General features: G+C 42.0%; 1 protein-coding gene across 1 annotated transcript; it reads left to right on the forward strand.

Annotated features, from left to right (window-relative positions):
* Nucleotides 1-2,914: 2,914 nt before the first annotated feature.
* On the forward strand, nucleotides 2,915-13,829 carry LOC311001738 (phospholipid scramblase 2-like). Its single transcript, XM_083992860.1, has 8 exons — nucleotides 2,915-3,094; nucleotides 3,687-3,764; nucleotides 8,059-8,339; nucleotides 9,078-9,120; nucleotides 9,267-9,487; nucleotides 11,164-11,325; nucleotides 13,430-13,591; nucleotides 13,685-13,829. The coding sequence occupies exons 2-8, from the start codon at nucleotides 3,752-3,754 to the stop codon at nucleotides 13,742-13,744; spliced, it is 942 nt and encodes a 313-aa protein (XP_083848986.1). The 5' UTR covers nucleotides 2,915-3,094; nucleotides 3,687-3,751; the 3' UTR covers nucleotides 13,745-13,829.
* The last annotated feature ends 292 nt before the right edge of the window (nucleotides 13,830-14,121 follow it).

Raw genomic sequence — 14,121 nt, forward strand, 5'->3', positions numbered from 1 at the left:
ATCTAGTTTGTTTAATCCCAAAGAATACAGTTGTGAGTTTATGTGAGATTAAGTGCTGGACAATTGTTTTGGCAAGGTGCACTGGTTTTCTTTGTGCTAAGTAAAGCTAACCAACTGCTATCTCTAGCCCAAACTGTAGGCTATTGATCTTTTCATCTAGGTCTTTGCTAGAAAACAATAATGTCAAAGTGTTTGTCTTTCTGCACTTGACCACACTTTTTTTCATCACCATTAAATAATTGCATAATCAAACGTATCAAGTTTTTTCTGTATCTATATCATATAGGCTTAAACATTGATATTTGGGTTTTTTTTTTTCTTGGAAAGTGAAGTTGCACATAAATATGCGGTAAAATGTTTCCCATAAAAGAGTACACATTGGACTAAGTAGGCCTATAATATTAGCAGGTTAAAAAAAGGACACTTAAAAGAAGTTTTAAATTAATAATGCATTTTATTTGCAATACACTTTATATTTAAAACTTCATAGCCTCATATTAGTCGCATATTACAAAAAAGATTAAACATGCATTTTCAAACATGATGGTAACTAGCCTTATAATTAAGATGCATGTTTGTTAAACTTAATGTGTCGTGCGTGTGTGTGTGTGTGTGTGTGTGTGTGTGTGTGTGTGTGTGTGTGTGTGTGTGTGTGTGTGTGTGTGTGTGTGCGTGTGTGTGTGCTGAGTGACTTCCCCCATACCCCGCCCCAGTCCAGTCCCCTATAAGTATCAGGTGCCAAATATAGCCTGGACTCAGAAGAGCTGCTCCCTGCAAACACACTCAGAAAACATTAACAGGAAAAAATACACATAAACAATAAACAAGGAAAATATTTGTCAGATTGAACTGATCCATTTGCACTTTTTGTTAGAACTGACCAACACATGGACTGAACAAAGGGGAACATTGTCAGTGTTGATAAAAAGCAGTAGTAGACTTTTGACTTTTTTTTTTGTTATCACAGGAAAACCAGTTGTCACTAATGACATTAACGGTGACTGTTGTGTTTCATATAACAGGGGTAATGTAGTGATCTCCTAATTATCAGCCAGATATGTAGGCCCAATTTTCCCCTGTGCACACCTCAGTTTTAATCTGAGATCCTGTGAAACTCAGACCCAGCTGCCTGCTTTATGGTCAGTAGATTTAAAAACATAATGTCCCAACCTTGAGTCTCTTGGATTGTTTTTTTATTTTTAACATTTACAGTATCAACATTTTTCTTATTAGCAGATCACTAACAGATTAAAGTAGTGACATATGAAGTATATTTTATATATATAAATATGTTTGACTCACAGGGTTGTATGTATAATGTATGGAAAAGTATGGAATTGATGGAGTATGGAATGGAGCATGGACTTTACACATTTCCAGGTCTGGAAAAGTATGGAAAATTGAAACTATTGTATGGAAATATATTTATCTTAATACTTATCTGGGTTTGGTCTTATCTGAAGTTATTTGGGTTAATTATTTTGTATGCGCTATTGTACCGAGCTACAATCTCCTGGAAAATATTTGGTTACATAATGGCACACAAATTCAGAATAATGAAAACAAACGATTAATTGCATAATTTATTTACATGATAAACATCTAAATACTCAAATGTAACAAATTATTTGAATGTTTTTACAGAGAAGTCTGGAAAAAGTATGGAATTTCAAATCAACAATTCAAGTCAACATAACTGGTATTGGGCCTAATCAGTAATCTATCAGCATAACATAATATAACATGTTGATTTATTGCTCTTCTAGCATACAGAGTTGAGTTACAACTGGTGCTCAGTGAACGAGATGTTCAAAGTTACTGGTATACAGAAAATACAATGGAGTGAGTGTGTGTGTGTGTGTGTGTGTGTGTGTGTGTGTGTGTGTGTGTGTGTGTGTGTGTGTGTGTGTGTGTGTGTGTGTGTGTGTGTGTGTGTGTGTGTGTGTAAAATATACTCTTTTTTTTAAACTAACATTTCTTCGACTACTTATGTTTTATCGTTAGGTCCTAATGCCATACTAATAATGTTTTAATGCCATTCTTAGATCTCCTCAGTGGGGGCCTTCTGCACTGGGGGCTGTGATTGGCCCTGGCTACACTGGCACTGCCTCGTGGGTTGCTGCAGCTCTGTTGGGTTGGGGGTCTGCACCCTGGCCTAATGGCCTCAGTGTGGGCTCCTCTAACTGCCTGGATGGACTCCATGGCAGCGTCCTGGTGGCCATGGGCGGGGATCAGCTCCCGGGGTGATAGTGTCTCCTCACCTGGTTCCTCCATGCTCAGCCATAGGTCATAGCACTTTGTGCTGCAAATTTGTATGAAAAGTGCTTTATAAATAAAGATTTATTTGATTTGATCACAAAAGACTCATCACCAACTCACTTCTTTTTTTTTTTTTTTTCTTTTTTTTACCAGAGACGTTCTAATATTGAGTTTTACAAAAAAATGACCATCACCAATCACCATAATGTGATTCCAAGCTACTTTTACTCATTGCTTGTCTATTATTAAGTGTCTATTATTTATTATGTAAATATTGATCACCGACCTTAATATAATATAATATAATGTAATGTAATGTAATGTAATATAATATAATATAATATAATATAATATAATATAATATAATATGTCTGTTACTGAGATACTGGCGCCCTCTAGTGGTTCTTTTAAATATTGGATTTATTAGACTTGTGCTAATCTGACACATGCACCGATGATAATTTACATATCGTCAGTCCTCCTGTGTGCAGCTGCTATCATCATGCAACAATGAACCTTAACAAAAATATTTCCCTGTGTCCGTCAGATACACGGTGATATTGTCCTGATGTTCAGATGTGGTCACGGTTAGAGCGTGGCGCGTGGAGAGGAAAGGGGGTGGAGAGAGTGAAACTGATGGGAGGGAGGAGTGGCAGCAGCAGCAGCAACAGCACAGAAAGAGAGGAGAGGAACAGGTTAAGGGAGGACGACGAGTGAAAAGCGTCTCCTTGGCTCTCGTGTGGTCTCAGTTTCCTTCCACTGTGGGTTTTTCTTTTTTCTTTTTTAATACTTTCACTTTCTGGTCGGGACAGAGAGGACAGCAGCTTCTGAGGAGGTGAGATCTCTGACACACTTTCACACTGTTTCTCAGACGATCAGAGGAGCGTGTGTGTTTTATCAGGGTTTGAGCAGACGCAGTGGCGGAGATAAAGCTGGACGGGGGGGGGGGGGGGCTATAGTCTGGGTCTAAATGTACCACATATGATTATTTTATAGGTGGATTTGGATACATTTATATGGTCCAAACCGGAAATCAAGAGTTCTCTACTAACTGTATAGTGAAAGTAAATGTGGAGACCAGCACAAGGAGGCACTGAGGGTGGGGGGAGCCAGTGGAAAAATTAATGACCAACTCCACACACACATACACACACACATAGGCTACACACATCCCACCCCTGCAGAGACATGTTGTTCCCACAGCCATATTTAGTCTCCCTCTTGTTGTTCAGAGCCGGTCAAACATTACATGTTTATAGGGTGACAGAGATCAGTCAGCTATGATTGTGTGACTGAATGAGGTTAAGCGTTTGTTGCTCTTTGACTCTTTGTTAATGCCACTTTCTGCCTCCTCCTCCTCCCTCCCACCCTTTCCCCCACCCTTTCCCCCACCCTCTCCCCTTTTATTCCTCCTGTTTCCCATGGAGACCCTGGGAGTGGACCAGGAAGTGTGTTTGTGTTTTACTCAGAGACTCCGGGCCAGCTCCTCACCATGTCAGCTCCCGGTAAGTACCGAACCTTTCCACAACTGAGAAGCTTTGAAAAACTCATGCTTTTTTTTTGTTTTTATTATTATTTACACAGAAAAGTGACAATAATTAGCAGCTGCGGTTTCATATGTCAGATCTAAAACTGAGCTCTTCCAGCTTTTGTAAAAAAAAGAAAGAAAAAAAAAAAGATCAGGCTCTTGCATCTAAACTTCCCATCAGATTTTCCTATCACAAATTGTCCACTTAACGTCACTGTGTAAATGAATGACCTCCTTGTCCTGCCCCCACATTCCTGCACTGGCCTGAAATTTTATCCTCCCTGAGGTGGTGAAATGAAAGGAATTACTGGAATATTTTGCTCCAAAAAAACCCCGTCTCTGATTCTGATCAAGCTCACGCTGACCTCCTCCTCCTCCGCCTCCTCCTCCCTCGGCATGGAAAGGAACAGGTTTAGGGGGTGAAAGGTGTCGTTGTGTTTGTGCGCACGACAGTGTTTGCACATGACGGTGGTCTGCCTTGCAAACACGCGAGTTGATGTCTGTGTTTCTGTTCTGTTTCCTGACAAGTCAGAGAAAGGAATGCAGTGAAGAGGTGGAGCAAGGACAAGCTGCAAACTTGTGTTACTCCTTTTTTTTTTTCTTTGTTAAACGCATATGAAAAGCAGAAGTGGCAGCTGGGTTTGGCTGCTTTCGAACCGTAATCCCTGCGACTTTATTACATTAACTCGGCCTTGAAACTGAACCCAGGTCTGCTCTGAATTTAAATCAGGAAGCCTCTTTCGCTATGAAATACCGGTAGTTGAATGACCTTTAACGTGTCATGTGATGTGTTTCGTGGTGTTGTTGGACTGTCCTGCCAAACTGATCCAAAACCAGTTCTGTAAGGTGTGACTCAGCACTAATACACTGTACGAATAAAGGACGCGGTGAACTTACTGGTATACATGTGCAACAAGTGATGTTAAATGGAAGGACGCGAGCCATGACATGAGCACCACCACCCACAGAAAGTACCTACATCCACCCTAAAGACAACCACAGGCGTACAGCTGCACGTATAGAAAGATGACTCAGCCGTGAGAGATCTGATCCCAGCATGCTCCACTGATCTGGATCTTATTATCAGCACAGTTACCAAATCGACACATGAGGTTGTTACAGGGTCACATCATGTGCTTTAAAGACACAAGTTCAGTTTTTTTTTTTGATCAAGGTCTTTTTTATTTTTCAAATATAACAAATACAAGAAATACAATTCACACATGGAACAAACAAGATTAGTTCCTGTCCAAACAAACAAACAAATTTCCCATGCCCCCCACCCACTTGTACTGGAACCCAAGAAAATTTCAATACATCCAGATTGACACATACACAGACTAGGTGAATAAAAAAGAAGACTATAATGAAGTGAAAATGAAGAAGAAGAAAAAACAACAAACAACAACATACATTTGGGTTACATAGATATGTTAATAGCTGCCGTGCCTTCCACAAAGGAGATAAATGGCTGCCAAATGACATAGAATTTTCTAGTGGTCCCTCTTACAGTATATCTATTTTTTTCTAAATGAACATAACTCATAACTTCCCTTATCCATTGGCCATACGTTGGGGGGGGAGCATCTTTCCATTTAAACAGGATAAGTCTCCTGGCCAACAAAGAGCAGAAGGCCATCATACCTAGGTGGTTCCCAGAAAAAGCGGCACCCACCGGAGCCACACCAAATAGTGAAATCAAAGGAGATGGGTGCACTGTTTTCCCACATATTCTGGAGAATGCCTCAAAGATAGAATGCCAAAAACTGTATAACATAGGGCATGACCAAAACATGTGCAGTAGTGTAGCAGGAGCTTGTCTGCAACGATCACATGTAGGGTCAAGTTCAGTTTTATTGGGAACTAGTGATATGATAATGGAGTTACAGGTTGTTGAGATAAAGCTGTGGTGAAAAGTGAAGTAATCTGTGTAAAAAGTGAAATTTACTGTCTGAATCTGTTGCCTGTTGGTTTGATGAGCTGATGTGTAGAATGAATTTCTCCGAGACCGATTAACATCTTGAAATTGTTTGATTTTAGTTCATAAACCCCTTCAATATTAGATTTACAATCATATGTTCACATTTGAAAGGCTGGACCAGAGAATATTTGAATATTTCCTAGCGATCTGATTGACAAATAATGTATTGTTTTCTTTCCCTTATTTACCTGTCAATTAATCAACCAATTGTTTCTGTACAACATTATTTATAAAGCAGGATTAGATTTGTGACAAGTGTCCTTATCATTCTGCAGTAGTTATGTCTCTGCAAACGGCAATGAAATGTGTTTGTTTTTGAAAATGAAATGAAATGAAATATTGAGCTTCCTTGTCTCTGGATACGTTTTTTGTGAAACAAAAGAATTGTAGGTGTTTTGTTGCACTCAGCTAAAATAAAATAAAAAAGCGGGAAGTATTGAATGATAAGCCAGGAAACCAGCTGTATGCAGGAGAGAGAGAGAGGACTGATCGTTGGTATGAAACTCCAGGAAATGTCCTCAGCGCCCTCTTTATGAGAAATGTGGTGGTGGTGACTCTGCATCATCCGTTTGCGAGTGACCACATGACATTCAGCATTCCTCCTCGTTAAACCCAGACGTCGTCATACAGGCACCTCTCCATCACAGCCACTTCCTGCAGCCTGACATCTGAGATCTTTTCTACATTACCAGTATATGTGAACACTCAGTGGTTACTTTAGTGTTTTCTCATAATATATTTATTTATTATCTGGATAGAATGTGGCCTTTTTTTCAAGGATGTTTATCAGTTTATTTTTTTAATGAGACAGTGTAAAGGATCCCGGCTTCCACTGAAACTGAAGTCTTTAATTAATCCTAATCAGTAGCTCTGCTGTAAACTGTCACTTAAAAACTTTAATGGCTGCTGTAGTTTGTCTCACACAGATAACAGTGTATGGGTGGAGTCTGCATGTTCTCCCTGTGCCAGTGTCAATGGCAACTGTGATGTGCGCATAGGTGTTGAGTGTGTGAGCTTGTGTGTGTGTGTCCTTGGTGTACTGTAGCCTCATGTGTTAGCTGAGATTGGCTCCGCCCCCCACCGAGACCCTGTAGCAGAGTTACTTCAGTGGCACAGTCCAGTATTTCCAGTATTAGCAAAGTCCGTCTCTGGTATTAGCTGTTTACTTGCTTCTCCTCTGTGTGTTCAGCCTCCACTGCAGCTCTGCTGATAAGCAGCTAATTGGCTTTACTGTCCCAGCGGGGACAAAATACAGATCATCCACAGTAAACACACATGTATTACGAGCACAGTCAGAGCAGATCATGGGAACATGCACAGATCATGGCTTCCCCTTTCTGTGTAACAGCGATGAGTTAAGAGCTCATTTCTGTTTCTAGTTACCGTAATTTATTTTATCTGATTGTAAGGTAAGAGCTTGATATATCCACGTGAGACATGTGATATGTATTTTGCTTTGTGTATGTTTTTATGGGTTGTTATATCTGTTTCATGGTTAAAATTAAAGGGATAGTTCAACATTTTGGTAAATTGGTCCATTGCCATAATCCCTATGGTTTTAGGAGTAGGTTCGTTACCTTTAATTGTTGGTGCAAGCTATTTTTAGAACGGCGGAGCAGAGCCGCGAGCTGCTCAGAGCTACGTTATGGAGGCTAATGGGATTTCTTGGTTTCCCTCATCAAACTCATCAAATACACAATCCAACAACTCCAAAATGCTCTGGTGGACAAGTTGTGACCTGCACATTCACCACGCTATGAAATAATAACGGAACGTTACAAGACAGAGTTGTTTTCGAGGAAAATGCAGAGACTGCTTGTCGGAAAACTGCTTCCGACGGGAATGCGCATCAGCTGTTTTGCATGAATTTACCTCTAAAACAACTCTGTCTTGTTCCGTTGTTATCTCATAGCGTGGTGAATGTGCAGGTCACAACTTGTCCACCAGAGCATTTTGGAGTTGTGGGATTGTGTATTTGATGAGTTTGATGAGGGAAACCAAGAAATCCCATTAGCCTCCCTACCGTAGCTCTGAGCAGCTCTGCTCCGCCGTTCTAAAAAAAGCTTGCACTGACAATTAAAGGTAACAAACCTACTGCTAAAACTATGGGGATTATGACAATGGGCCAATTTGCCAAAATGTTGAACTATCCCTTTAAGATGTTGTGCATTGAGTTTGAGACTCAAATAGAAGACAAAGACTTTTTCAAATGATTCAAACAGTGTTGGATAAAAGTTGACTGAATTCACCTGTTGAGGATGTTTGTACTGACTAACTCTTTGTTTCCTAGGTTACCCAGACAACAAGGCGCCCTACCCCATGCCTCAGTATGGCGGTCAATCTGTGGCCCCTTATCCCGTCCCCCAAGGTGGCTATGGAGACCCCCACGCTCCTCCAGCGGGCTTCAACATGGGCTACGACCACAGCCAGCCTCCGCCGGTCATGTATCAGCCAGGCCCGGCGCCGGGGCCCGAGTACGGCGGCCCACCGGGGGGGATCTCCCCCGCTCCGGTCGGGGCTCCAGCCGGCGTTGCTGTCGGGGTGCCGCCAGGGCTGGAGTACCTCACACAGGTACGGGCCGTGGAAATAAAACAAGCTTTGTTTGAGAAACGCCCCAAGATGAGTGATGTCACGCTAAAGGCGGATTATCTGAGCTCCACTCCTTGTTTCAGGAATTTGTTCCCACTCTGTTTCTGACCATTGATCTCAGTGATAATGAGCCAAACCATCGGCCTTTGACAGAGATTCAGCCACAGTAGAGGGAGTGGTGTGTAAAAGCCAAAAGCACAATTGACTCAGTGTCACATGAAACTTAGTTTGAAGTGAGATTTTAAAAGTGCACATACAACTGTGTTTTATTTTGCTGCTGTAATTGGGTTACATTATGTGTTTATTGCACTTCAGCACAGATAAAGTCAAATTCATTACGAAGTAGCCTACAGGTGTCTGTTTCAGGAAGTGTAACACGCCGTGAGCTGTTGTACAGCAAAATAACCTGGAGTGATGTGCACAGTCAGTATGTTCAGCTCTGTGCAAATATCAGACAACAGAGAGTAAGGCATAAAAGGAAACTCTAGACTCAAACCCTCTCAACTTTCACTTGTTGACTTTTCACAGAAACTACATTCAGGTTATTTAGTTTTTGTTATGAAAATTCAGATACTTTGCATCGCAGGCGAGGGCGCTTTCCCTACATGTTTGCGGCTTTACTCTTGTTTTTAGAGGAACAGTGAATTTCCTCCAACATAATGTTATTTTCCATTGTCCTTCTTCATTTTGCCTCCCGCTGTGTGTGTGTGTGTGTTTCAGATCGACCAGATCCTGATTCACCAGAAAGTGGAGCTCCTAGAAGGTGAGGCGCGTCTCATATTCACACTGTCACATTTACTGTTGCCACTCAGTGATAAACAGGTGATGCGCCCACCAGCTCATATCGATGAAATGAGCTCCGTCCTGTTGTACCACTTCCGACCTTTGCCCTCTTGTCTTTCTCTCCAGCGTTCATCGGGTTCGAGACCAACAACCAGTACGAGATAAAGAACAGCCTGGGCCAAAAGATCTACAAAGCCAAAGAGAAGAACGACTGCTGCACCAGGAACTGCTGCGGCTCGCTGCGCAGCTTCGACATGAAGATCAAGGACAACATGGACAGAGAGGTCATCCGACTCATACGGCCTTTCCGCTGCGTGTCCTGCTGGTGTCCCTGTTGCCTGCAAGAGGTGGGTCGGCGTCCGTGGGTGTGGGTGTGTCACCGCGTTAGGGGTTAAGACTCATTTCACATTGATTTACTGCACTGTATGTGAACAGTTCAACAGTCGATTCAGATTACTCACTCATATCAGTGCTGTGACATTTGCTTAATGTGTGTCAAGGTAAATATTAGCATTATTGATGTTAATATTTAACCAAATCGATTGTCTGAGGAGGATAAACCATTCAACTTGTTGAAGTGGTGCATTCAAAGTTATGCTTTGATTGTAAAAGGAAATTCAGCTTATGAGTATAAGTAGAATAGCTCTGAACTCCACTAAGGTCAAACAAACAACTCCACATGTCTCGTGGTCTAAGATGGAAGTTGACTGTCTTTTGCAACAATATACGGGTGTTAACAGTCTTTGTATTCAATGGTTCACACAGTTCTCGTTGCAGTGTTGCAATGCCTGTTGCTGCTGTGTAACTGTATTAGTTTCATACTGATGGCAGCGCTCATGTAAGCATTATTAGATGCTGCTGATGTCATATGCACTGTTATTAATACGGCTAATAACTCTGTGGAAAGGGAGTTCAGCATTTTCTATCGCCACATCTGGGTTATTTCCTGGAACTGCACCATTTAAAGACATTTTTACATCAAGATTCATATTATTTCTTTAGATTTTATCCTAATCCTTAATATTATCTCCCTCAAAATGGACGGAAATGATTAAATAGGTTAGAAAAAGAGGTGAAAATAAGGGTTAGGATTTAAAAAAAAAAAAAAAATCCTGGGCTGCCTGTGTCTCGCCCATCCATCAAGTTTGATGCAAATCGGTTTGAACTTTTTGCATAATACTGACAGTTGGACAAACATAATAAAAGCATAATATTCTTGATGGAGGTGATAATGTTTCGCCATGTTCTACATTTGTTTAATCGTCATAAAATACTACAGTTAATTGATTCTACTTACAAATACTACCTCTGTATCAAGTTACCAGAAAGAACCATGTCCTAGTTACTGGTTGGGGTTAGTTTTAACTAGATACCACTAAAAGGAAGTGATATTATTAGGTATTGTATGTTGAATTACCCCACTTTCATTTAGACTATTAGAAATGAGAAATATTGGCTCTTAGTATTAAAACCAGTCCAGCCTCACGGCTCTCACCGGCTCAGGTTTGGAGTCGTCTGTCTCTCCTGTTTTTCCTTGTGTTGCTGTCAGTTGCTGAATGGCCTATCACTGTCTTTGTGCACCAGTCTGCTCAGGCCGGGGTTTGTTATGGCGATGAATGGCCCTTTTGTTCAAACTATCTCCTTGACTCCCTCCATCCGTGCACCTCTGAGACCTCGCTCTCTCCCTCTCTAATCACATCATTGGCATCGACCGGCCATGCAGCGTTCCCATTGGCCGGGATCCAAGCTCCTATTCAGACATACTGCGGCGCTCTGTTTGCCGACCAGACAGGAGCCATGTGATATGTGTTACTTTTGTTACGTGGTGCCAGTTGTCATTCCTGCTGTCACGCGTGTCGCCCTGTGATGTTTTATTTAGAACTGTCGTGGTCAAGAGGAAGGGCAGATTTTCAAAACTGTGAGGAATCGCTTTCTAATTTTGCGTCCTGTCAGCTTGTGTGTCTAACCGTGTGTGTGTGTGTGTGTGTGTGTGTGTGTGTGTGTGTGTGTGTGTGACCCACAGATGGAGGTCCAGGCACCGCCCGGCACCACCGTAGGCTACATCAAACAGGACTGGCATCCTTTCGTGCCGCGCTTTTCCATCCAGGGGGCGAACAAGGAAACGGTGATGAAGCTGGAAGGTCCCTGCTTCGCCTGCAACTGCTGTGGCGACGTCAACTTTGAGGTGGGAGCCGGGACAGCTTGAAATTGAGCTTTGGTTTGGTAACCGCCACGTGGTTTTGGTCCCAGAATGTCCTGTTACAAAGATTATCCACTAAACACTGCAGCTCTTTGACCATGAATGGAAGCAATTATTGGACGCATTATCTTAACCGGCACAAGGGAATGATTTGATATTCAGGAAGGTACACTTAACTTGCATCAGATTGAAACACCAGTGTTACATTTGTGGAGTGCATGTCTGCAGTATCTCATTAGCTCATAAATTAACACCTCACATCCTCTTTGCTTAAAGGGATAATTCAACATTTTGTCAAATTGGCCCATTGCCATAATCCCTATAGTCATAGCAGTAGGTTCGTTACCTTGATTTGTCAGTGCAAGCTATTTTTAGAACGGCAAATGCAGAGACTGCTTGTCAAAAAACTGTGCCCGACGGGAACGTGCATCAGCGGTTTTGCATGAATTTGCCTCGAGAACGACTCCGTCTTGTAACGTTGTGTTATTAGCTCATAGCGTGGTGAATGTGCAGGTCACAACTTGTCCACGAGAGCGTTTTGGAGTTGTTGGATTGTGTTTTTGATGAGGGAAACCAAGAAATACCATGACACAGATCATGGCTTCCCCTTTCTGTGTAACAGTGATGAGCTGAGAGCTCATTTCTGTGTCTAGTTAATTTATTTTATCTGATTGTAAGGTAAGAGCTTGATATATCCACATGGTTGAGACATGTGATATGTGTATTTTGCTTTGTGTATGTTTTTATGGGTTGTTGTATCTGTTTCATGGTTAAAATTAAAGGGATAGTTCAACATTTTGGTAAATTGGTCCATTGCCATAATCCCTATGGTTTTAGGAGTAGGTTCGTTACCTTTAGTTGTCGGTGCAAGCTATTTTTAGAACGGCGGAGCAGAGCCGCAAGCTGCTCAGAGCTATGCTATGGAGGCTAATGGGATTTTTTGGTTTCCCTCATCAAACTCATCAAATACACAATCCAACAACTCCAAAATGCTCTGGTGGACAAGTTGTGACCTGCACATGTAACGGATGTGCACTCACTCCACCCATAAAAGACGTGCTAACCAACCCGCCAAGTGGTTGTCAACCTCTTGGTGAAGAGGTTAGCATCGTCGCCTCCGGTGCGGGAGGTCGTGGGATCGAACTCCACCTAGGGCAGGCCGTGAGAAACACAACGCAGAGGGCCAGATATGACATCGGCTACACACATTCACCACGCTATGAGATAATAACGGAACAAGACAGAGTTGTTTTAGAGGTAAATGCAGAGACTGCTTGCCGGAAAACTGCTCCCGACGGGAATGCGCATCAGCTGTTTTGCATGAATTTACCTCTAAAACGACTCTGTCTTGTTCCGTTATTATCTCATAGTGTGGTGAATGTGCAGGTCATAACTTGTGCACGAGAGCGTTTTGGAGTTGTTGGATTGTGTATTTGATGAGTTTGATGAGGGAAACCAAGAAATCCCATGAGCCTCCGTAGCGTAGCTCTGAGCAGCTCTGCTCCGCCGTTCTAAAAAAAAGCTTGCACCGACAAATAAAGGTAACAAACCTACTCTTAAAACTATAGGGATTATGGCAATGGGCCAATTTGCCAAAATGTTGAACTATCCCTTTAATCTATGCAAAATGAAAAGTGTAGGAACAACAGTTTGTGGAGAGCTCATGTGGAGGGTTAATTCTCGAGTTGTCTGACAGCCTCAGTGTACCGCCACCGGATTACATAAACAAGACTTGACATGTTAGGAGGTTAACTTTATGGGTGTGTTTAGGTGGAATTCATGACCTTAACACAGAGCCAGGTATCTAATCTTAATGCTGAGCTAGTTGCCTGCTATCTGTAGCTTCATATTTATCCTATTGGTATGGGAGGGGGGGGTCACTCTCAGTCTTATCGCCTCACTATATTGTATTACAATATCAAACTGTTTCTATAAATGAAAGATCCAACTTCCAAATGAATCCAAGTTTGGCATATTTTGGGAACGCTTCATTCTGGGTCTCCAGCTTTTTCCTGTAGAAAACCAATGTTGTGCTAACTTGACATGACATGAAGTGTATCAACAACATGCACTGGTTTTCTCCCCGCAGCTGAAGGGGAAAGATGGTGGTCAGTCCATCGGCCGCATCAGCAAGCAGTGGAGCGGCCTCCTGAAAGAGGTCTTCACTGACACGGACAACTTTGGCATCCAGTTCCCGTTGGACATGGACGTGAAGATGAAAGCTGTGCTCATGGGAGCCTGCTTCCTCATTGTGAGTTCTTCATCTTATAATAGAGAGATTGCTGATTTTAATGTGTGGGACCCTGTTGAATGACCCTTTTCCTTGTTTGTCCTCACATTGCAGGATTTCATGTTCTTCGAGAAGGTCGGGGAGGCCAACCAGCGCAGCACTGTGTTTTCATAACAGGAAAAAAAAAAAAAAAAAACGATGGGAAAACAACAGCATGAGAGCAAGAACTTTCCATTTCTTTTCTTTTTTCTTTAAACAATCCCTCCATCACCAGAAATCAGCCAATATGGTGCCAAATCCAGGATCATTTTATATATGCACTCAAAACAATATTGCACTAATGAACTCTTGAAACCAGACGACTGTCAAGGAGTTTTAAAAAAAACAAACATCTAATTCAGTGCCTGACAGTGGCAGCCATGTTGCCAGGTCTCTTCACACTCCATCCAATCCGTAGACATGTCGTCTATTTTAAAATGTGCACTCCCGGCTGAAAGTTGACCTCTGCCAAAGAAAATCAACCTTACACCCTCAATCTACTAGTCTTTTTC

This window comes from Trachurus trachurus (genome assembly GCF_905171665.1).
Source record: "Trachurus trachurus genome assembly, chromosome: 18".
NCBI lineage: Eukaryota > Metazoa > Chordata > Actinopteri > Carangiformes > Carangidae > Trachurus > Trachurus trachurus.

Bases quoted from the DNA above. Each gene is read 5' to 3' on its own strand.
- LOC311001738 (XM_083992860.1), top strand. The intron at 8,340-9,077 runs GTACGGGCCGTG...TGTGTGTTTCAG, and splicing joins GGCTGGAGTACCTCACACAG to ATCGACCAGATCCTGATTCA. The intron at 9,121-9,266 runs GTGAGGCGCGTC...CTTTCTCTCCAG, and splicing joins GAAAGTGGAGCTCCTAGAAG to CGTTCATCGGGTTCGAGACC.